General features: G+C 41.8%; 1 protein-coding gene and 1 non-coding gene across 2 annotated transcripts in view; one reads left to right on the top strand and one right to left on the bottom strand.

Moving 5' to 3' along the window:
• The window catches only part of LOC106561900 (C-Jun-amino-terminal kinase-interacting protein 1), a 138,107-nt gene that overhangs the window by 79,019 nt on the left and 32,935 nt on the right, over positions 1-26,153 (bottom strand). Inside the window, exon 3 of the mRNA XM_082957616.1 lies at positions 10,523-10,777. Within this exon, the coding sequence (XP_082813742.1) occupies positions 10,523-10,777 (255 nt within the window). The remainder of the gene's footprint in view (positions 1-10,522; positions 10,778-26,153) is intronic.
• Positions 1,923-1,997, top strand: trnaa-ugc (transfer RNA alanine (anticodon UGC)). Its single transcript has one exon. It is a non-coding gene; the product is annotated as a tRNA-Ala (tRNA).

The following is a 26,153-nucleotide window of genomic DNA, read 5'->3' as shown; positions in this document are numbered from 1 at the left end:
TGACCATGTTCTGTTATAATATCCACCCTGCACAGCCAGAAGAGGACTGGCCACCCCTCATAGCCTGGTTCCTCTCTAGGTTTCTTCCTAGGTTTTTGGCCTTTCTAGGGAGTTTTTCCTAGGGAGTTTTTCCTAGCCACCGTGCTTCTTTCACATGCTTTGCTTGCTGTTTGGGGTTTTAGGCTGGGTTTCTGTACAGCACTTTGAGAATATCAGCTGATGTACGAAGGGCTATATAAAAATAAATTTGATTTAAATTTGATTTGACAAGGGGTGGCAGTCTATGTATATTTGTAAACAACAGCTGGTGCACGATATCTAAAGAAGTCTCAAGGTTTAGCTTGCCTGAGGTGGAGTATTTCATGATAAGCTGTAAACCACACTATCTACCTAGAGAGTTTATTTGTATTTTTTGTAGCTGTCTACATACCACCACAGTCCGATGCTGGCACTAAGACCGCACTTAATGAGATGTATACCGCCATAAGCAAACAGGAAAATGCTCATCCCGAGGCGGCGCTCCTAGTGGCCGCGGACTTTAATGCAGGGACACTTAAATCCGTTTTACCTAGGATGTTAAAACCAGAGGGAAAAAAACTCTAGACCACCTTTACGCTACACAAAGAGATGCGTACAAAGCTCTCCCTCACCCTCCATTTGACAAATCTGACCATATTCTCCTGATTCCTGCTTACAGGCTAAAATTTAAGCCGGAAGCACCAGTGACTCGGTCAATAAAAAACTGGTCAGATAAAGCAGATGCTAAGCTACAGGACTGTTTTGCTAGCACAGAATGGAATATGTTCTGGGATTCTTCCCATGGCATTGAGGAGTACACCACATCAGTCACTGGCTTCATCAATAAGTGCATCGATGACATCGTTCCCACAGCGACAGTACGTACATACCCCAACCAGAAGCCAAGGATTACAGGCAACATCCACACTGAGCTAAAGGGTAGAGCTGCTGCTTTCTTGGAGCGGGACTCTAACCCGGAAGCTTATAAGAAATCCTGCTATGCCTTCCCACAAACCATCAAACAGGCAAAGCGTCAATACAGGACTAATATCAAATCATACGACACCGGCTCTGACGCTCATCGGATGTGGCAGGGCTTGCAAACTATTACAGACTACAAACAGTAGCACAGCCGAGAGCTGCCCAGTGACACGAGCCTACCAGACGAGCTAAATTACTTCTATGCTCACTTTGAGGCAAACAACACTGAATCATACACGAGAGCATCAGCTGTTCTGGACAACTGTGGGATCATGCTCTCCGCAGCCGATGTGAGTAAGACATTTAAACAGGTCAACATTCACTAGGCCGCAGGGCCAGATGGATTACCAGGATGTGTACTCCGAGCACTCACTGACCAACTGGCAAGTATCTTCACTGACTTTTTCAACCTCTCCCTATCTGAGTCTGTAATACCAACATGTTTCAAGCAGACCACCAAAGTCCCTGTGCCCAAGAACACTAAGGTAACCTGCCTAAATGACTACCGACCCGTAGCACTCACATCTGTAGCCATGAAGTGCTTTGAAATGCTGGCCATGGCTCACATCAACACCATTATCCCAGAAACCCTAGACCCACTCCAATTTGCATACAGCCCCAACAGATCCACAGACGATACAATCTCTATTGCACTCCACACTGCCCTTTCACACCTGGATCAAAGGAACACCTGTGTTAGAATGCTATTCATAGACTACAGCTCAGCGTTCAACACCATAGCGCCCTCAAAGCTCATTACTAAGCTAAGGACCCTGGGTCTAAACACCTCCCTCTGCAACTGGATCTTGGACTTCCTGACGAGCCACCTCCAGGTGGTAAGGATAGAAAACAACACATCCACCACGCTGATCTGCAACGCGGGTGTCACTCAGTGGTGCGTGCTCAGTCCCTTCCTGTACTCGGCCTCCCTGTGGCTCAGTTGGTAGAGCATGGTGTTTGCAACGCCAGGGTTGTGGGTTCGATTCCCACGGGGGGCCAGTACAAAAAAATAATAATTGTATGAATTGAAATGTATGCATTCACTACTGTAAGTCGCTCTGGATAAGAGCGTCTGCTAAATGACTAAAATGTAATGTACTCCCTGTTATCACTCATGATTGTATGGCCAGGCATGACTCCAACACCATCATTAAGTTTGTCGACGACACAACAGTGGTAGGACTGATCATCGACAACAATGAGACAGCCTATAGGGAGGAGGTCAGAGACCTAACCGTGTGGTTCAAGGACAACAACATCTCCCTCAATGTGATCAAGACAAAAGACATGATTGTGGACTACAGGAAAAGGCGGACCGAGCACGCCCCCATTCTCATTGATGGGACTGTAGTGTGGCAGGTTGAGAGCTTCAAGTTACTTGGCGTCCACATCACCAACAAACTAACATGATCCAAGCACACCAAGACAGTCATGAAGAAGTCACGACAAAACCTAATACCCCTCCCTGACCAAGGTCCTTCTCCCCCAATTGTTCAGTTGGCCAGGCAGCCAGCTTTAGGAAGGGTCCCAGTGGTTCCAAACTTCTTCCATTTAAGAATGATGGAGGCCACTGTGTTCTTGTGACCTTCAATGCTGCAGAAATGTTTTGATGCCCTTCCCCAGATCTGTGCCTCGACACAATCCTGTCTCGGAGCTCTACGGACAATTTCTTCAACCTTATGGCTTGGTTTTTGCTCTGACATGCACTGTCAACTGTGGAACCTTATATAGACAGGTGTGTGCCTGTCTATATAATCATGTCCAATCAATTTAATTTACCACAGGTGGACTCCAATCAAGTTGTACAAACATCTTAAGGATGATCAATGGAAACAGGATGCACCTGAGCTCAATTTCGAGTCTCATTGCAAAGGGTCTGACTACTTATGTAAATAAGCTATTTCTGTTTTCGATTTGTCATTCTGGGTTATTGTGTGTCGATTGCTGAGGAAATTGTTTTATTTAATCCATTTTAGAATAGGGATGTTAAGTAACAAAATTTGGGAAAAGTCAAGGGGTCTGAATACTTTCTGAAGGCACTGTATTTCAATCATATTGAAATAGGCCTAAAGCTTACTGTTTATATTTTAATGCTGTCATCTCGGCTTTCGTTTTAAGCATATTTCTATGTGTTGCTTGTTTGTATCAATTGCAAAAACATTGGCAACTTTGTGTTTGTAGTCAACTTTATTCTGAAGTTATTGAGATCACTGAGAGAAGGATAACCCATGTGAATCTTTGTTTAGCGGAGATCTTCTGTGTATAAAGTGACGTGGGAGGGCAAAAAAACATCTAACGACGCACTTAGCTGTTCTATAAGTGGTCTTAGGCAGCTGTTAGATTACGAGCATTTTCAAGTGCAACTTTAATAATAATGGTTTTGGGAAACAGCTCAGAGATTTAAAGATGCTCCTACGAAGGTTATAAGGATGAAGTTAGCCTTAAGATGCCCTTGGGAAACAGGGCCAAACTCTCAAACTCTGCTCCCATCTGTTTTCATATTTACCATATACTGCCATTTATACATGTGGGAATGAATGTGTGGTCTTTTGCGGGAGTTGAAAAGCTGTGTACAGAATTGCTAAGAGTATTTGTAGGATTTAGAGTACCTATCCAATGTCAGGTTTGTAAATATGTATTCTTAAAAGTATTTTGTACTTGTCTAATGACTCTGTATTGTATTTTAGCAGGTGTTTCTCTGCAGTTTCTCATTTGTCACAGTATTTGTATCAGCAGTTACCAAAATTGCTATTGATGAGCCAGAGTTATGCATGCTACCACACCTGATTCTACTACTCAGCTGTTCATCAAGACTTCAGCTGTTCATTGAGACATTGAATAGTAGAATCAAGTGTGGTAGAACTAGGCATGAACAGGAAAGCCTGCAGAACCCTGTAGCTCTTCAAGAGCAATTGTGGCCATCCCTGAATTGTATGTACACATGTTACAATCAGATATAGTATGTTTGATTGTACATTTTATAGTTGTATTGTGTACTTTACATTTTATAATGTGCTTTAAATTTGATTGTTTACATGTAATGTAGTACTAAGCCTTTCTTCAACAAACTTTAAACTACATTTTCATGTAAATAGTTAATGGGTACATGTTAATTATTTGTGTGTCCCCCCTCAAATGCCTTGTAAATCAGCCTTCAAAGGATTGTGCAACAAGAGAGCTCTGAGGGTCAATTATTTCCTTCATGCCTCCTTCTTATGACAGCTACATGCACAGTTGCACATGCACACACACACACACACACACACATACACACATGTACGCACACACACACACTTTCCCTCACTTCCCTCCCATCAGAGTGGGAAAATAAATCAAGCACACACAGTGAATGCTCCTTCTGATAGCTTCTGCGAGAGTGTCGGTGTATGTGTGTCACTCCTTCTGTGACCACCATAACTGTTTAACCTAGCTCTTATTTCTGCTACTAATGAAAAAAACACATTCCCATCAGTGGAGGTTCCTCAGAGGAGAAAGGGGAGGACCATCCTCACTGAATTTCATAAAAATAAAAATAGTGAAACGTTGAAAAGTTATAATTTTTAGATAAAACTATCCAAAATATATTCACGTAAATATGCAATTGGTTAAAACACACTGTTTTGCAATGAAGGTCTACAATAACCTCAACAGAACTCTGTAGGGTAGCATCATGGTGTAGCCGGAGGACAGCTAGTTTCCGTCCTCCTCTGGGTGCATTGGCTTCAATACAAAACATAGGAAGGAAACTCATGGTTCTCACCCCCTTCCATAGACTTACACAGTAATTATGACAACTTCAGAGCTTTTGCAGCATGAACTGACATGTTGTCCAATCAAAGGATCAGAGAACGAATCTACACTGAACAAAAATATAAATGCACAATTTAAAAGATTTCATTGAGTTCATATCAGTAAATCAGTAAATTTAAATAAATTCATTAGGTCGTAATTTATGGATTTCACATGAATGGGAATACAGATATGCATATTTTGGTCACAGATACCTGAATAAAAGTTAGGGACGTGGATCAGAAAACCAGTCAGTATCTGGTGTGACCACAATTTGCATCATGCAGCGCTACACATGTATTTCACATAGAGTTGATCAGGCTGTTGATTGCGACCTGTGGAATATTGTCCCACTCCTCTTCAATAGCTGTGCGATGTTGCTGGATATTGGCGGGAACTGGAACACGTAACTTGCTGACTGTATACTGTACATGATTGTAGCGGGTTTACTAACGCATTCGTTTTAATAACTAATGTTGACTATGATGCTTGCTAATATGGTGACAATGATGTAGGCTGTATTTAGAGGTTAGAAGTTATAATATGAAGGTTTGGCTTGGAAAGGTATTTTCGCCTGGTCACAGACAGTTGATGTGTTATGCACTGAAGTCCACAAGCGAAGGGAAAAGGTGGAGAAGAGTGCGTAGATGCAAGAAGGAATTATACAACGAGCAAAGTGATCATGCTGTTTGTGCTATGTGGCTGCTATGAAAGTGAACTGTGTTTGTGTTTGATCTGGGGTTGAATTCATTCCACCGATTCTGTTGAAAAACGTTTCTTAAACGGAACGAAATGGGGATAAACATATCTGGATTTGTCCAATAGAAACTCTCGTTTGCAGCTGTTGGACTAATGATTACACCCTAGATCAACTAAATGCAGGCAAGGCGGTGTTGAATGTGTCGCTGTTTGTCACCTAGATTACTAAAAATGTTCTCTCGATCTGTGCACCTACATTGTAAACTTTCATTCATAGGCTAGGTCAGTGTTTCCCAACTGAGGGTAGACGTATTCCCTAGGGGTACGTGGGAAGTCCCCAGGGGTACATGGGTGGATTTTCCAAAATGTGGAGAAAAAAATATTGGGAAAAATTGTAATATTAATATTAATTAATATTAAAGTTATTGCAATCTTAATAGGTAAGGAAACATTTATTGAAGTCACTGGTGTGAAACGCTAGCCCTCTTGGAGTATGACAAAATGCACCTAAAGGACTCGCAGACCATGAGGAACAAGATTCTCTGGTCTGAAGAAACCAAGATTGAACTCTTACTCTCTTGGCCTAAATGCCAAGTGTCACTTCTGGAGAAGACCTGGCACCATTCCTAAGGTGAAGCATGGTGGTGGCAGAATCATGCTGTGGGGATGTTTTTCAGCGGCGGGGACTGGGAGACTAGCCAAGATTGAGAGAAAGATGAACAGAGCAAAGAACAAAGAAATCATTGATGAAAACCTGCTCCAGAGTGATTTTTCTATTTTCTATTTTAATTAAACCTTTATTTAACTAGCGATCAGGTCCTCAGACTGGGGCAAATGTTCACCTTCCAACAGGACAAAGACCCTAAGCACAGCCAAAACAATGCAGGAGTGGCTTCTGGACAAGTCTCTGAATGTCCTTGAGTGGCCCAGCCAGAGCACGGACTTGAACCCGATCGAACATCTCTGGAGAGACCTGAAAATAGCTGTGCATTGACGCTCCCCATCCAACCTGACAGAGCTTAAGAGGACTCCCCAAATACAAGTGTGCAAGCTTGTAGCGTCATACCCAAGAAGTCTGTAATCACTGCCAAAGGTGCTTCAACAAAGTACTGAGTAAAGGGTCTGAGTACTTATGTAAATGTAATATTTCTGTTTTCTTTTTTTATACATTTGCAAACATTTCTAAAAATCTGTTTTTGCTGTGTCATTAAGGGATATTGTGTGTAGATTGATGAGGGAAAAAAGCAATTTAATCCATATTAGAATAAGTCTGTAATGTAACAAAATCTGGAAAATGTCAAGGGGTCTGAATACTTTCCAAATGCACTGCACATACTTATGTGAAGTGACATTTTCATTCATCACCCTAATCAAGACCAAGCACAGGAACTTGTCACCTTGTCATCACTTGTCACACCCTGATCTGATTCACCTGTCCTTGTAATTGTCTCCACCCCCCTCGAGGTGTCGCCCATCTTTCCCATTATCCCCTGTGTATTTATACCTGTGTTTTCTGTCTGTCTGTGCCAGTTTGTCTTGTTTGCCAAGTCAACCAGCAGTTATCTCCTAGCTCCTGTTTTCCCCCAGTTTTTCTCGTCCTCCTGGTTCTGACCCTTGCCTGTCCTGACTCTGAGCCCGCCTGCCTGACCATTCTGCCTGCCCCTGACCTCGAGCCTGCCTGCCTCCCTGTACAGTTTTGGACCCTGACCTGGTTATGAACTCTTGCCTGTCCCCGATCTGCCTTTTGCCTACCCCTTGGACTATAATAAATATCAGAGCTCAAACCATCTGCCTCCCGTGTCTGCATCTGGGTCTCGCCTTATGTCGTTATGTCACTGCTGTTGCCACCCTGCCCCCAAAGACTGACAAATCTTATGAGTGAGAGACATGGTCAAGATTCTGATTGATTGGTGAGTCCTCATGTGTCGTACACAAGCCTAGAAATATGGGTGTAGTCGGAGAATGTTGACAACATTCGATCTTTGTTTTTGTATAATTTGGCTGGACACTGAAGATGTGAACAAATCCTATAAGAAAGATTAAACTGATGTTTGTATTTGTATTTATTATAGATCCCCATTAGCTGCTGCCCAGGCAGCAACTACTCTTCCTGGGGTCCAGAAAAATGAAGGCAGTTATACATTTTTTTTAACATTACAATATTACAGATTTCACAACATACAGTGGCTTGTGAAAGTACTCACCCCCCTTGGCATTTTTCCTATTTTGTTGACTTACAACCCTGGAATTAAATTAGATTTTGGGGGGTTGTATCATTTGATTTACACCACATGCCTACCACTTTGAAGATGCAAAATATTTTTTATTGTGAAACAAACGAAATAAGACAAAAAAAAACAGAACTTGATCGTGCATAACTATTCACCCCATGTCACGTCCTGACCAGTAAAAGGGGTTATTTGTTATTGTAGTTTGGTCAGGGCGTGGCAGGGGGTGTTTGTTTTGTGTGTTTCGGGGTTTTGATGTATGTTCTATATTTGTTCTATGTTGTGTTTTTTCAATGAACTCCAATTAGAGGCAGCTGGTGGTTGTTGTCTCTAATTGGAGGCCATATTTAGTGTGTTCATTTTCACTTGTGTTTGTGGGTGGTTGTTTCCGGTTAAGTCTGTGCACCTTACTGGACTGTTATCGTCGTTATTTTGTTTAAGTGTGTTTACCTTCAATAATAAAGAAGATGATAAATATACCCGCTGCGTTTTGGTCCACCTACAACGACGCTTATGACACCCCAACAAAGTCAATACTTTGTAGAGCCACCTTTTGCAGCAATTACAGCTGCAAGTATCTTGGGGTGTGTCTCTATAAGCTTGGCCCATCTAGCCACTGGGAGTTTTGCCCATTCTTCAAGGCAAAACTGCTCCAGCTCTTTCAAGTTGGATGGGTTCCGCTGGTGTACAGCAATCTTTATGTCATACCACAGATTCTCAATTGGATTGAGGTCTGGGCTTTGACTAGGCCATTCCAAGACATTTAAATGTTTCCCCTTAAGCCACTCAAGTGTTGCTTTAACAGTATGCTTAGGGTCATTGTCCTGCTGGAAGGTGAATCTCCGTCCCAGTCTCAAATCTCTGGAAGACTGAAACAGGTTTCCCTCAAGAAGTTCCCTGTATTTAGCGGCATCTATAATTCCTTCAATTCTGACCAGTTTCCCAGCCCCTGCCGATGAAAAACATCCCCCACAGCATGATGCTGCCACCACCATGCTTCACTGTGAGGATGGTGTTCTTGGGGTGATGGGAGGTGTTGGGTTTGCGCCAGACATAGCATTTTCCTTGATGGCCAAAAAGCTCAATTGTAGTCTCATCTGAACAGAGTACCTTCTTCCATATGTTTGGGGAGTCTTCCACCTGCCTTTTGGCGAACACCAAACGTGTTTGCTAATTAATTTTTTTAGGCAATTGCTTTTTTCTGGCCACTCTTCTGTAAAGCCCAGCTTTGGAGTGTATGGCTTAAAGTGGTCCTATGGACAGATAGGCCAATCTCCGCTGTGGAGCTTTGCAGCTCCTTCAGGGTTATCTTTGGTCTCTTTGTTGCCTCTCTGATTAAAGCCGTCCTTGCCTGGTCTGTGGGTTTTAGTGGTTTCTCTTGGCAGGTTTGTTGTGGTGCCATATTCTTTCCATTTTTTAATAATGGATTTAATGGTGCTCTGTGGGATGTTAAAAGTTTCTGATCTTTTTTATAACCCAACCCTGATCTGTACTTCTCCACAACTTTGTCCCTGACCTGTTTGGAGAGCTCCTTGGTCTTCATGGTGCTGCTTGCTTAGTGGTGCCCCTTGCTTAGTGATGTTGCAGACTCTGGGGCCTTTCAGAACAGGTGTGTTTATATACTGAAATCATGTGACACTTAGATTGCACACAGGTGGACTTTATTTAACTAATTATGTGACTTCTGAAGGTAATTGGTTGCACCAGATCTTATTTAGGGGCGTCATAGCTAAGGGGTGAATACATATGCACGCACCACTTTTCTGTTTTAAATTGTTTAGACATTTTTTAAACAAGTTTTTCACTTCACCAGTTTTGAATATTTTGTGTATATCCATTACATTAAATCCAAATAAAAATCAATTTAAATTACAGGTTGTAATGCAACAAAATATGAAAAACGCCAAGGGGATGAACACTTTTGCAAGGCACTGTATTAAGTGTGTGCCCTCAGGCCCCTACTCTACTACCACATATCCACAACACAAAATCTGTGTTAACGTGTGTGTATAGTGCATATGTTATTGTGTCTTTGCCTATGTTTGTTGCTTCACAGTACCCGCTGTTCCATTAGGTGTATTTTTATCAGTTTTTTTATCTAATTTTACTGCTTGCATGTTAAGTGTACATGAGTGTTATTATAGTAATACATTAGAATTGTTTTGCAGTTAAATAACAGACAAATAATATTAATTTTAAACCTAATTTTTGTCCAATTTACACCTAATCTAGTAATCACATCAGTACCCAAAAAAGGTTGGGAACCACTGTGCTAGATTATAGGGAAAAATGTTGTATAATGTAGTAGCCAAACCTATCGATGTTACATTGAGCTGGGGGAATGGAATATGAATGACATTAAATGGCACCGACCACCACTGATGCACAGTCACAAGCCTCAGTCACACACATACACAGTTGTCACACACAAAAGGAGATGGGTACCAAAAAAACACACTCTCTCTCCTGACAATCCCAGCCATTGTTTCGACCAGCACAACACACTCACAGAGAAAAACAGACATGGTGTCTAGGGGGGTGATATCACCACAGGTTTTCCCCGCTGATTTTATACACACATATAGACTAGATACAGTAAAGAATTTCAGCTTTATCCTCACATTCTCATACATATAAATCTATAATTTCATTCTTCCACCCCTCCATCCTTCCAGCTATCAGTATTCACTCAGCTGTGATTAACAGAGGTTAAAAACTAGTAAATAAAAGGGGACAGTGAGTGCAGTCAGCCAGCGAAAGGATGGGAAGAGTAGTGAAGGGATAACGGAGGGTTCATTTGGACTCACCTGAGTGTGTGGCACCATGGGGAAAAGGTTAAGGGTTGTGGGTCTCTTAGGGCGGTATATATCCATGGTTTCTAGAGTGGGGTCCTCGGTTACTGGCAAGGGTGCTGTGGAAGATGGCTTAGATGACTCCTTGTCGTCGCGGTAACCATCATCCCCGTCAATCAGATCCAAATGGAGCATCTCGGCCTGGAGCTGGCCGACAGCACCCAGCTCCGCCTTCCCCACCACACTATTGTGGCCCCGCCTCACACAGCCCTGCAGGGATTGGACGATACGTCAGTCAGTCCAGAGAGAGAGAAAGGCAACGGAAGATACAAGCAGAGACACACAAAGGGAGATAAAGATTGAGAGAGAGAGACAGAGGAAATGGAACAAGATGAGAAGGTAGAGAGAGGGATAGAGGAAGGAGAAAATAGGGGGGATTGGGGATTGAGTTGGCCAATTAGAGGCTGATCTGACATCAGCTTGTACACTGTCACTGCCGACGATGAGCCACTTATATCAGGGAGAGAAAAATAGAGCGGGAATAGCCAAATGGAGAGATCAAGGCAGAGAGACTATTCATAGCAGCAGTTTGTTTACTGACTGTATCTACATAAATGGATTGATGGACATGAATGCCACTACTTGTAGAGCTCAACATTACTCTTTCTCTGAGGTGCTGGAAATAACTGAAAGTACACACACACACACACACACACACAAACCATACTGTAAAGTATTGTGCATTGTGGGAAAATGTTGTGGACAAGGAAATAATTTTATTTTTAATGATATTGTAATTCCACCCCACAGAATACAATACTTTTGTTTGATATTATTGTTTCTGGCTCATTTACATATTTTGAGACGTGCCTTGAAAAAGGCTATATTTGTTGCATCTGTTAGTCAGATTGCAGTATCAATTTAACTGATAGGAGTGCCTCATCAATTTAAAATGTATAGGGGACAGATTGGAGTGGCAGCAAGTCATGGTTGAGCATTTTGCCATGTCCTTTTTGTATGTTGCCGTTTAGTCACTGCCAGTTTGGAAGCCTTTGCTAAAATCCCAATGCAGTCAAAATTCTGTTTTTGATGTGTTTTGTATCATATTGTACAACAGCTGATGAAACTAACACTGTAAAAAGTGTAAACATGTTATCAGTGTTATTTCCTGATAGTTGCTGATTGATATTAGTTGCACTCTACACCGAACGTTCTAATCAGCAGGTTTGCATGGGCAGGAGTTTCAGCTTACCATGGTGACATCACCATGCTGTACATTGGTTTATAGACCAAAAACAGAGTTCCAAACCTCTCTGCCAATAACAGCAAGTTTTCAGTTTTCACGTCCCACTCAGATCACTCCCAGAAGGTCCTAGGAAAATTCTTGCTTGAATTTCTTTTTTTGGGGGGGGAATCTATTACAGTAAGGTACTTAATTGTTACCCAGAAAGGATTATATATTGATAGAAAAACGTCTGCATTGGGCCTTTAAGGCCTCTAGAAGTGCAAGGGATATAAAAAAAAAATATATGAATTTATATATTGACCAACTCAGTGGTCTTGTGGTTTGAATGTCCGCCCTGAGATTGGAAGATTGGGAGTTTGATCCCCGGCCATATTATACCAAAGACTGTAAAAATGGGACCCAGTGCATCTCTGCATGGCACTCAGCTTTAAGGAGCTATATTGGGGGTAAGGCCCTGCAATATGCTAGCATCCTGTCCAGGGGGTGTACTTGTAAACCAAGCTACATCACTCTACAGAAACAGGAGATAGGCTCCTGCTCCTATGAGCCGTTCCGGCTCACACAAGCCAAGGCTAGTGCAAGGCCTGACCCTGGTACGGGATCAAACTTATTCATTGATATGCTGTTTTGCAAGTTTTTCACTTCACCAATTTGGAATATTTTGCAAGGCACTGTATTAACCTGTCTGGGCCAGTGGGACACTTGCGTCCCACCCTAATCAACAGCCAGTGGAATCGCGTCGCGCTAAATGCAAAACCTCATAAATGCTATAACTTCAATTTCTCAAACATATGACTATTTTACACCGTTTTATAGATACACCTCTCCTGAATCGAACCACGTTGTCCGATTTCAAAAAGGCTTTACAGCAAAAGCAAAACATTAGATCGTGTCAGCAGAGTACCCAGCCAGAAATAATCACACAGCCATTTTCAAAGCAACTAGCATGCATCACAAATACCCAAAACACAGCTAAATGCAGCACTAACCTTTGACAATCTTCATCAGATGACACTCCTAGGACATCATGTTACACAACACATGCATTTTTTGTTCGATAAAGTTCATATTTATATATAAAAACAGCATTTTACATCGGCGCATGACGTTGAGAAAATCTTTTCCCTCAAATGCTTCCGATGAATCAGCGCTACAATTTACAAAATTACTATTCGAAAACATTGTTAAAATGTAATATTGTCATTCAAAGACTTATAGATTAACATGTCTTGAATGCCATCTCTTTGCCAGATTTAAAAATAATTTTACTGGGAAATCACACTTTGCAATAAACGACGTGGTATGCCCAGAAAAAAAGTCAAGGCTATAAATGTTGGAGCCATCTTGGAACGATCAACCATCAAAAATACTATTGTAAATAATCCCTTACCTTTGATTATCTTTATCAGAAGGCACTTCTAGGCATCCCAGGTCCATAACAAATGTAGTTTTGTTCAAAAAAGTTAATAATTTATGTCCCAATAGTGTTAGCGCGCTCCGAAGGCTAGTGAAAATGTACCGTGTGCGTCTGACTTGTCGTCAGGAATGAGCAAAAAAAAAATATTTAGTTCGTTCAAACATGTCAAACGTTGTATAACATAAATCTTTAGGGGCTTTTTCAACCAGGGCTTCAATAATATTCCATTGGGACGGTTGCATCGTCTTTCAAAACGTTTCGAAAAGGGAGAGTAGCCATGGGCGCCGACGTCACAACGGTAATGGCCCATCCCCTGTGACCAAGATAAACATCCTCTCTTTCAGTCAATTTTGATAATAGGAGACTCAAACCACTTTGTAAGGACTGGGGACATCTAGTGGAAGCCATAGGAAGTGCTAAATTATTCACAAGCCCCTGTGTGTTTCAATGGCAAATGTTTGAAGTGATATCCACACATCAGATTTCAGTTTCCTGTCAGGATTTGTCTCAGGGTTTTGACTGCCATATGAGTTCTGTTATACTCACAGACACCATTCAAACCGTTTTAGAAACTTTAGGGTGTTTTCTATCCAAATCAAACAATTATATGCATATTCTAGTTACTGGGCAGGAGTAGTAACCAGATTAAATCGGGTACGTTTTTTTATCCGGCCGTGCAAATACTGCCCCCTATCCCCAACAGGTTTTAAGTGTGTGCCCTCAGGCCCCTACTCTACTACCACATATCCACAATTGTGATAGTACTGTATAACGTTTGGGTTTGCAATTACCTGGAAGTGCAGTTGACAGGCGTTGACTGTAAACCTAAAGGGAAGTCTGTATATATGTATGCCTCAGTGTTGTTTTGAAAAATAACAAAACGTGGTACCCAACACTTGTTTTGGTATACAGTTGAGGGATAGGGAAATTCATAGAAAGTGCTCCAGATGCAAGGACTGAGAATCAACTATATCCAAGAGATGTAACCATATTTTGAAGCTATACAATGTTCATTTAATTATTGTTGTTTGTTACAATGAAGTTATAAAACCTTATATTCTGGGTTATGATAAAAACAGGTGTTAGTGTAACGTCTGCTTCCAACTCACACTCTCAAACACCTAGATCCCCTGAACTCAGCTCACTCTACAGATCCCAATCACCTGAATTCTAATCACCTGTTCAAACACCTGTATGTCATTATCACACACTATTTAGTTCAGTTCTTTGCACCCCATCACTGTGAGGTATTGTTTGTTGTGTGACACACGTCTTTCAGAGCGCTGTTTGTCCCGTGATTTACGCCTCTTTTGTGTGATAGTTTTTGCCTGCCTCACTAACGACGCCTTTTGCCTATTCCCTGCCTGTACTTTAGCCTATCAGATTTCCTGTTATCTACCTATTGCCTGATCTCCCGGATTACGTTACTAGCCGTTTCCCTGCCTGTACTGTTGCCCTTTTGGACCCCCTGTGTATGACCTTCTGCCTGCCCCTGGACCCAGCTACCTGCCTCCTCCTGTGGTCCTTTGCAATAAACACCTGCTGCGCTCTGCGCTTGAATGACCACTGAACAGCTGTGCAAATCCCAGACTGTAGCTTTAATGGTACCTGAAAGAGACACCCAGCGCAGGTGTAATATGTTATGGTGTGGACGCTATTCTGCACCTACAATATATACTCCTATCTCGGAGCTATATAATCAGTCAGTTGGACAGCTGGTGCTTCTGAATAGCCACCTCCATCTTCAAAAAAATTGGTGATTACAATATTCAATGTCCATAGTCCAATATCGAACATTTCTGTTTTAAAATGTATAGGGTCGTGTTTTTTTTATTATTACATTTTTTTGTATTTTTTACCCCTTTTTGTGATTATCGAATTGGTAGTTACAGTCTTGTCCCATCGCTGCAACTCCCGTATGGACCCAGGAGAGGTGAAGGTCGAGAGCCATTCGTCCTCCGAAACATGACCCCGCCAAGCCGCACTGCTTCTTGACACACTGTTTGCTTAACCCGGAAGCCTGCCGCACCAATGTATCAGAGGAAACACCGTACAGTTTGATCCCGTACAGTGCGCCCGGCCCACCACAAGGAATCGCTAGAGCCCGATGGGACAAGGACATCCCAGCCGGCCAAACCCTCCACTAAACCCGGATGATGCTGTGCCAATTGTGCAGCGCCTCATGGGTCTCCCGACACAGCCTGGGATCTAACCAGGGTCAGTAGTGACGCCTCTAGAGCTGCTGTGCTGTAGACCGCTGCACCACTTGGGAGGCCTGTATAGGGTCCTATTGAATTACAGCAAATGACTGTCTACTCTACTCTCACAACCACCCCTCAATCCTAGTTCCCTCACCTTGAAGTACCCATAAACAATTGTACTGATGAAAAGTTATATTACTGACGATGCTTCCAGAGGCAGCTTCAGCACTCGGTAGTCCCGTTCTGTGAGCTTGTGTGGCCTACCACTTCGTGGCTAAGCCATTGTTTCTCCTAGACCTTTCCAATTAACAATAGCACAACAGCTTTTACATTTGACCGGGGCAGCTCAAGCAGGGCAGAAATTTGATGGAAAGGTGGTATCATATGACGGTTCCACGTTGAAAGTCACTGATCTCTTCAGCAAGGTAATTCTACTGACAATGTTGGTCTGTGGAGATTGCATGGCTGTATGCCCGATTTTAAACACCTGTCAGCAACTGGTGTGGCTGAAATAGCCGAATCCACCAATTTGAAGGGGTGTCCACATACTTTTTGCCACGTAGTGCATCCTGTATGTGTATGACCAAACACAAGCTACATAAGGAAGGTTTATCTTCATAATGCTAGAAGGTTTTTGAAATAGAAGATACCAGTTCTATTTTGAACTGGGTGCTTCGAGTCCTAAATGCTGATTGGCTGACAGCCGTGGTATATCAGACCGTATACCACAGGTATGACAACACATTTCTTTGCTCTAATTACATTGGTAACCAGTTTATAATAGCAATAAGGCATCTTGGGGGTTAGTGGTATATGGCCAATATACCACTAATATACCACGGCTAAAGGCTGTATCCAAGCACTTTGCGTTGCGTCGTACATAAGAAACGTGTTCCAACGCTGCATATATTTTCAGCAGTGAAGCTTGCAGTAGATGAGAGAACTGTTGCATCTGTGTTTTGGTTGGCTCATGCACACCCACACTCCACCGATACGCCCCCACCCTCTCTCCTCCATCACCCCCCCCCTCCATGTCCCTCCTTCTCTTCATCTTCTCTGCTCCCTCCATCCTCCCTCCCTCATCTCTGCTCTCTCTCTCCTATTCTCTCTGTCATCTCTCCTCCCTTCATGTTGATGTTTTCTCTAAAACAAAGAGGTCTCTCTCAGGAATAACAAGTCAGCTGTTGGTCCTCTCAGCAGTGTGTGTGTGTGTTCAGGAACGATGTAGAGAAAGTAAATGTAATTACTCTGTCTCAGCCTGATTCAGCCCTGATATTTTATATTGAGTAAAGGCTTACTCACACACCCACACGTACATGTGCATGCACAACAATAATTATATAGAATTAAAAAATGCATTGAACTTAGTAGAAAGTTAATTAAATGTTTTAAACTTAATTTGCATAAGACATTAAAAGAACGCAACAGTGATTCTAATTTCCTGCAACTTTCTGGAGATGCACGCATGCACGCACCCACACACACCACACTCACTGACAGACCCGTCCATTATTGATGAGGTCAGATGCTTTCCACAATCCCGTGGGGCTATGAGCTCATCAACAAAGTCGTCGCTCACTCTTCACAGGCATAGCTTCGAGGATGAGTGTGTGTGTGCGCATAATCTTTGTTTGTTGGATGTGTTTCAATTACAAATATATACAGTTGAAGTCGGAAGTTTACATACACTTAGGTTGGAGTCATTAAAACTCATTTTTCAACCACTCCACAAATTTCTTGTTAACAAACTATAGCTTTGGCAAGTCGGTTAGGACATCTACTTTGTGCATGACACAAGTAATTTTTCCAACAATTGTTTACAGACAGATTCTTTCACTTATAATTCACTGTATCACAATTCCAGTGGGTCAGAAGTTTACATATACTAAGTTGACTGTGCCTTTAAACAGCTTGGAAAATTCCAGAAAATTATGTCATGGCTTTACAAGCTTCTGATAGGCTAATTGACATAATTTGAGTCAATTGGAGGTGTACCTGTGTACCAACAAGGCATACCTTCAAACTCAGTGCCTCTTTGCTTGACATCATGGGAAAATCAAAAGAAATCAGCCAAGACCTCAGAAAAAAATTGTAGACCGCCACAAGTCTGATTCATCCTTGGGAGCAATTTCCAAACACCTGAAGGTACCACGTTCATCTGAACCATCAATAGTACGCAAGTATAAACACCATGGGCCCACGCTGCCGTCATACCACTCAGGAAGGAGATGCGTTCTGTCTCCTAGAGATGAACGTACTTTGGTGCAAAAAGTGCAAATCAATCCCAGAACAACAGCAAAGGACCTTGTAAAGATGCTGGAGGAAACTGGTACAAAGTATCTATATCTACAGTAAAACGAGTCCTATATCGACATAACCTGAAAGGCCGCTAATCAACTGCTCCAAAACCGCCATAAAAAGCCAGACTACGGTTTGCAACTGCACATGGGGACAAAGATCATACTTTTTGGAGAAATGTCCTCTGGTCTGATGAAACAAAAATAGAACTGTTTGGCCATAATGACCATCGTTATGTTTGGAGGAAAACTCCGAAGAACACCATTCCAACCATGAAGCACGTGGGTGGCAGCATCATGTTGTGGCGGTGCTTTGATGCAGGAGGGACTGGTGCACTTCACAAAATAGATGTCATCAGGAGGAAGGAAAATTATGTGGCTATATTGAAGCAACATCTCAAGACATCAGGAAGTTAAAGCTTGGTCGCAAATGGGTCTTCCAAATGGACAATGACCTTAAGCATACTTCCAAAGTTGTGGCAAAATGGCTTAAGTCAAGGTATTGGAGTGGCCATCACAAAGCCCTGACCTCAAGACTGTAGAAAATTTGTGGGCAGAATTGAAAAAGCGTGTGCAAGCAAGGAGGCCTACAAACCTGACTCAGTTACACCAGCTCTGTCAGGAGGAATGGGCCAAAATTCACCCAACTTATTGTGGGAAGCTTGTGGAAGGCTACCCAAAACGTTTGACCAAATTTAAAGGTAATGCTACCAAATACTAATTGAGTGTATGTAAACTTCTGACCCACTGGGAATGTGATGGAAGACATAAAAGCTGAAATAAATCATTCTCTCTACTATTTTTCCTACATTTCACATTCCTAAAATAAAGTGCCGATCCTAACTGACCTAAGACAGGGAATTTTTACTAGGATTAAATGTCAGGAATTGTGAAAAACTGAGTTTAAATGTATTTGACTAAGGTGTATGTAAACTTCTGACTTCAACTGTATATTTATCCTTTGTTTCAGTGGTACTCATTTATTTGGACACTCCGTCTCTTCCCTTTCTCACTCCAAATTATCAAACCCCTCAAAATCCATGAGCTAACATGTAAGTTAGCTAACAAATAAGAATTTAAGCACTTAAGTTAATCACAACGAAGAATGATGAACTCCATAACAAATGCAAGCTCTCATTTGTTGTATAGGCAACTTTTTGCTACACTGCTAATATTGGCTCCGAGCTGTGTGATATATCCAGTAAATTAAGACAAACTCTGTTCTGTGAGGGATGAGACAATAATAAAATATTCAGTTATTGTATCAGGATATATAGGACAAGTAAAACTATTTCAAAGCAGGAGTCTCAAAAAATAATACATTTTTTTTCCTTTCATGTTCTAGGCCGAATAGTTCAAAAAGCATTTTATAAATAGTGACACCTTTTTCTCCCAGAGACCAGTAGGCTACCACATCTGTAACTGTAAGTAGGCCTTTTATTGAATCTGTCTTATATAATTAATTAAGCAGCCAATATTAGCAGTCAGTATGTGGCCAATATTAGCAGTCAATACGAACTAGAGAAATGTTGCTTTGATAATCATCATTTTATGCTGACTTTGCTTCAATTTTTAGATAAGTGTTTCCCAACTCCAGTCCTCCAGTACCCCCAACAGTTCACTTTTGTATTGTAGCTCTGGACAAACACAGATGTTAGATGTTAAAAGATTATGATATCAGAGCCATCAAGAATCTAATATGACTTTGTGACCCCTGCAAACTGATAATGTAGCTCTCCCAAATCCAAATCAAATCCAATTTTAGTGGTTGCACACACATATTTAGTAGATATTCTTGTGGGTGTAGTGAAATGCTTGTGTTCCTAGCTCCAACAAGGCAGTAATATCTAACAATACACACATCTAAAAATAAAATTATGGAATTAAGAAATATAAAGATATTAGGACGAGCAATGTCAGAGTCCGGAGTATAAAAATATATATACTGTATATACAAATATATATACTGTATATACAAATTTTGTTATGATACAGCCTTTTTCTAAAATAGACCCCAAAAAATCCTCATCAATCTACACACAATAGCCCAATATGACAAAGCGAAAACAGTGCTTTTTACATTTTTGCACATTTATAAAAAATTACAAACAGAAATACCTTCTTTACATAAGTATTCAGACCCTTTATTGCTTTATTTAGACAGCTAATTCTTTACATAGTCAGGGTATAGTTTATCGTCCAGTCAGGTCCATGTGGCCTCTGTTTCTATGATAGTGTAGATACAGTAATGAAATAATCTGATTATCCAGCAGTCTTCACTTCTTCTTGTGTAATACAGTGGGTGTTTCTCAAAATGCATACTACTCCAAGCACGCAAATTGGAGCACGCAAACAGGTGGAGTATGAATCCAAATTAAATTATGTGAAACGGAGCACGGAGGGCACTTCTCGGATGCGTACTTCATTTCTACACATTTTGAAGAATGCATCGATGGCGTCCGTTGTCAAGCTAGCCTGCTATCTATGATACTACTTTGGGTATTCTAGGCAGTTAAACATGCCTAAATGAACACCATGTATTTATTAACCTATCAAGATAATCCACTGTAGTCAGGAAACATATAAGATGTGAATGGAAAACAATTCATTCCAAAGTCAGAGTTTATTTCATGTTCATTTAGGCATGTTTAACTGGCTAGAATACCCACAGTACTGTCATAGATAGCATTCTAACTGACGGATGATTTGTAGCTAACGTTGGCCATTACATACTTTGATTTAGACTCCGACCGTTGTACGCCAAAATGTATGTGCTCGGCCCTAGCGCACAATGGCATGCCCGTCTTTAGACACGCTGTGGGGAAGGGGCTATTGTGGGATGAGTCATCAAGCTCCCCACTGGGCACAAACTGGTTAAATTACATTGTTTCAACATCATTTCTCAATGTATTGTTGTGTGGAATCTGCGTGTAAAACACATTTGATTTGATCTTCAATGTTATATCCACTATCAGAAAAAGAACAACAGGCTGGGCTGGACCTCCTACTGGAGAATTGATCCCTTTATCCCCACCCAACGTTTTAACCAAATCCAGACCTGCTTAGCTTTGATATTTGTCACTGACTACTACCAATGTTCTATAGTGAGAGTAAGTGTTGAGGGATCTCCACTTAAAAACAAAATTGATTCACTGTTGTTATCGAAGTCCTTCCAAAGGGTACTCTCTCAAAAGTGCTAGTTAATACCAAAAAAAAAATCTTAACTTTGTCCCTGTAGGGGAACCCTTTTCTGGACTGTGGAGAACTTTTTTATATTGGTTGTTTGAATAACCCTTTGTATAATAATTTGTATAGTTCTTCATTACACTGTTAGAACCAGAAGGTTCTTCATTACACTGTTAAAAATTTCCCTGCTACTATTTGCAGTGAAATTACAGTAAATATACAAAAAGTAAGGTCTGAATGAATTTAGCATTGCCCAAGTATCGCAGAAGATCTGGATTAAAATGTAAAGTTATTTTCCCATTGAGCCATTATATGAAGAGTTTACCGTGAATGTAGTCTATGCGCTATGGATTGAATAGAGCCCCTAACTGTATTTTTAGAAATTGATCAAATGCTGCTATATTATGTTTACTTGGGAGCAAACCTCACTTGTGATTTGAACTCACAACCTCTCGGTTGCCAGCAATCTGCGTTTCCTGCCACGCCACCAGGTCTGTGGGTATGATAGATATTGTAAAAATATTATAACCAATAGACATTTTGTAATTTGTCACCCCTTTTGGGTGCCATGTAGAACCCTTATTTTTTTTTTTTAACCATCTCACAAGGAAACCCAATTGGGTTTTATGTAGCACCCTCATGAAGAACCCTCTGTTTCCAGGGTTTTGTCAGATATTAGTTTTTATTTTGCATGAATTACTTAAAAATCATAGCATTTTTCACATGTGTGAATCGTTGACAAAAAATAAACATTTTATCAATTTTAATCCCACTTTGTAACATAGTGTGTTAAAAGTCAAGAGGTTTTGTCATTATGTTGATGAAGGTTGAGCACCTAATTTGTCCACTCCCAGATCTACAGTCTTTGTAAGAGCTTGTGACAATCAAGGATTCAACAAAAATATAGAATTCATAAACCTAGAGTTGCAAGATTTGCTTTATTTCAAATTTAATATTCAGGTTAATATGTATATTCGATTCACGTCTCCATCTTTACAAAATATTTAAGTTAAAAAATAGCACTAAATATTAAGTGCATTTAAAGTTTGATTTGATTAAGTCTTATTCTTTAACTTAGATTTTTGGTTGAGATGGAGACGTGAATCTAACATATCAATTATTAATTTGCAGACAAACTGCAATTAAAGGCCAACTTAGTCAGTGGCACAGAAGGAACATTCCAAGCAGAAGATAGGGTAACAAAAAAAATCAAAATACATTTTATTTGTCACATACGTCGAATACAACAGGTGTAGACCTTAGAGTGGCGAGAATCTGTCTCCGCACCATGTGCTCTCACCACTGGTGTCCCCCAGGGCTCTGTTCTAGGCCCTCTCCTATTCTCGCTTTACACCAAATCACTTGGCTCTGTCACATCCTCACATGGTCTCTCCTATCATTGCTATGCAGACGACACACAATTAATCTTCTCCTTTCGCCCTTCTGATAACCAGGTGGCGAATCGCATCTCTGCATGTCTGGCAGACATATCAGTGTGGATGACGGATCACCACCTCAAGCTGAACCTCGGCAAGACGGAGCTGCTCTTCCTCCCGGGGAAGGACTGCCCGTTCCATGATCTTGCCATCACGGTTGACAACTCCCTTGTGTCCTCCTCCCAGAGTGCTAAGAACCTTGGCGTGACCCTGGACAACACCCTGTCGTTCTCCACTAACATCAAGGCGGTGACCCGATCCTGTAGGTTCATGCTCTACAACATTCGCAGAGTACGACCCTGCCTCACACAGGAAGCGGCGCAGGTCCTAATCCAGGCACTTGTCATCTCCCGTCTGGATTACTGCAACTCGCTGTTGGCTGGGCTCCCTGCCTGTGCCATTAAACCCCTACAACTCATCCAGAACGCCGCAGCCCGTCTGGTGTTCAACCTTCCCAAGTTCTCTCACGTCACCCCGCTCCTCCGCTCTCTCCACTGGCTTCCAGTTGAAGCTCGCATCCGCTACAAGACCATGGTGCTTGCCTACGGAGCTGTTAGGGGAACGGCACCTCCGTACCTTCAGGCTCTGATCAGGCCCTACACCCAAACAAGGGCACTGCGTTCATCCACCTCTGGCCTGCTCGCCTCCCTACCTCTGAGGAAGCACAGTTCCCGCTCAGCCCAGTCAAAACTGTTCGCTGCTCTGGCACCCCAATGGTGGAACAAGCTCCCTCACGACGCCAGGACAGCGGAGTCAATCACCACCTTCCGGAGACACCTGAAACCCCACCTCTTTAAGGAATACCTGGGACAGGATAAAGTAATCCTTCTAACCCCCCCCCCCCTTAAAAGATTTAGATGCACTATTGTAAAGTGGTTGTTCCACTGGATATTATAGGTGAATGCACCAATTTGTAAGTCGCTCTGGATAAGAGCGTCTGCTAAATGACTATTGAAGCAACATAGCCATTTTCCGACCAACCACTTGCATCACAAATAACCAAAAAACAGCTAAATGCAGCACTAACCTTTTACAAACTTCATCAGATGACACACCTAGGACATCATGTTATACAATGCATGCATTCGTTTGTTCAATAAAGGTCATATTTATATATAAAAATAGCATTTTACATCGGCGCGTAACGTTGACTGACTATTTTCCCCTCAAATGCGTCCCGGGAAACAGCGCATAATTCCATTTATTACTATTCGAAAACGATTTTTTTAAATTTATATTGTCAATCTAACATTTATAGATGAATATCTCTTGAGAACACCTGTCATACCAGATTTTAAATTAACTTTACTGGGTAATCACACTTTGCGATAAAAGGAGATGCGATACACAGAAAATGAGCTAATAAACCGAGCTCGGCGCCATCTTGGAACAATCGCATGTCACATCTCATCTTGTATAATATTGTCAATAATCGCCTACCTTTAGTTGTCTTCATCAGAAAGCACTTCCAGGAATCCCAGGTCCACAACAGATGTATTTTCGGTCGAAAAAGTCCATCATTTATGTTCCATTAGCTTTCTGTTGTTAGCGCATCTGAATGCTGTATCCAAATACTCTGCCGGGCGCGGCACAGCCGTTTCGAAATAAAACGTTTTTTTCCCATTTAGGTTCGTTCAAACATGTCAAACGTTGTAAAACATTCATCTACAGGGCCTGTAACACCAAGAGAGCCAATAAGATTCGAGGGGGATGATTTCATTGTGTTTCAAACCGTTTACAAAGGTGGGGGTAGACATGGCCGCCGGCGTCATAATGGTGATGGCCCATCCCCTGTGACCAATTTCCAACGTGTCTCATTCACTGAGTTTCGACTGTATAAGGCTCAAACCACTGTGAAAAGACTGGCGACATCTTGTGGAAGCAATAGGAAGTGCTCACTGAACCATTGTTAACGGTGTGATTAATAGGGAAAGATGAGAAGTCGAGTCCACAATTCTGAATTCCACTTCCTGTTTCAATCGGTCTCGGAGTTTTGACTGCCATAGGAGTTCTGTTATACTCACAGACACCATTCAAACAGTTTTAGAAACTTTAGGGTGTTTTCTATCCATATATAATAAGTATATGCATGTCCTAGCTTCTGAGTTTGATTAGTAGGCCGTTGAAAATGGGAACTAATTTTTTCCAAAATGCACTGTGGCGCCCCCTATCCTAGGGTATCCTCAAGAGGTTTTAATTAAGAAAATATTTACTTAATAAACTAAAGTAAAAAAACTTCTGTCAGGAAGTTCAGGATCCAGAGGGAGGTGTTTAGTCCCAGGGTCCTTAGCTTAGTGATGAGCTTTGTGGGCACTATGGTGTTGAACACTGAGCTGTAGTCATTAAACAGCATTCTCACATCGGTGTTCCATTTGTGCAGCTGGGAAAGGGCAGTGTGAGATTGAGATCGCATCATCTGTGGATCTGTTGGTGTGGTATGCAAATTAGGGTGGGTCTAGGGTTTCCGGGATGGTGTTGATGTGAGCCATGACCAGCCTTTCAAAGCACTTCATGGCTACCGAAGTGAGTCTACGGGGCTGTAGTCATTAAGGCAGGTAACCGTCGCTTTCTTGGGCACAGGGACTATATTGCTCTGCTTGAAACATGTAGGTATTACAGACTCGGTCAGGGAGAGGTTGAAAATGTCAGTGAAGACACTTGCCAGTTGGTCCACGCATGCTTTGAGTACATGTCCTGGTAATCCGTCTGACCCTACGGAGAGCGTGATCACACAGTTGTCCAGAACAGCTGGTGCTCTCATGCATGCTTCAGTGTTGCTTGCCTCGAAGCGAGCATAAAGGCATTTAGCTTGTCTGGTAGGCTCATGTACCTGGGCAGCTCGCGGCTGGGTCTCCCTTTGTAGTCCATAATAGTTTTCAAGCCCTACTACATCAGAGCAGGTGTAGCAGGATTCAATCTTAGTCCTGTATTGACGCTTTGCCTGTTTGATAGTTAGTCTGAGGGCATAGCGGGATTTCTTATAAGCGTCCAGATTAGTTTCTTGCTCCTTGAAAGCGGCAGCTCTAGCCTTTAGCTTGATGCGGATGTTGCCTGACATCATTTTCTGGAATTTACCAAGCTGTATAAAGGCACAGTCTTCTGGTTGGCATATGTATGTATGGTCACTGTGGGGACGACGTCAGATATGTACTTATTCATGAAGGCAGTGACTGAGGTGGTATACTCCTCAATGCCATTGGATGAATCCCTGGAACATATTCCAATCTGTTCTAGCAAAACAGTCCTGTAGCGTAGCATTCACGTCATCTGACCACTTCCATGTTGAGCAAGTCACTGGTACTTCCTGCTTTGGTTTTGCTTGTAAGCAGGAATCAGGAGGATAGAATTATGGTCAGATTTACCAAATGGAGGGTGAGGGAGAGCTTTGTATGCGTCTCTGTGTGTGGAGTAAAGGTGGTAGAGTTTTTTCCCTCTGGTTGCACATGTGACATGCTGGTAGAAATGAGGTAAAACGGATTTAAGTTTGCCTGCATTAAAGTCCCCGGCCACTAGTAGCTCCGCTTCCGCATGAGCATTTTCTTGCTTGTTTATGGCCTTATACAGCTGGTTGAGTGCAGTGTTAGTGCCAGCATTGGTTTGTGGTAGTAAATAGATGGCTATGAATAATATAGATGAGAACTCTCTTGGTAGATAGTGTAGTCTACAGCTTATTTATTTGTTATTTTACCTTTATTTAACTAGGCAAGAGAGTTACGAACAAATTTTTATTTTCAATGACAGCCTAGGAAGAGTGGGTTAATTGCCTTGTTCAGGGGCAGAACGACAGATTTTTATCTTGTCAGCTTGGGGATTCAATCTTGCAACCTTTCGGTTACTAGTCCAACGCTCTAACCACTAGGCTA

Source organism: Salmo salar, chromosome 11, assembly GCF_965601325.2.
Source record: "Salmo salar chromosome 11, fSalSal1, whole genome shotgun sequence".
Lineage (NCBI taxonomy): Eukaryota > Metazoa > Chordata > Actinopteri > Salmoniformes > Salmonidae > Salmo > Salmo salar.
Note: the sequence above shows the minus strand (reverse complement) of the source record. Positions and strands in the feature narration are given on the sequence as shown.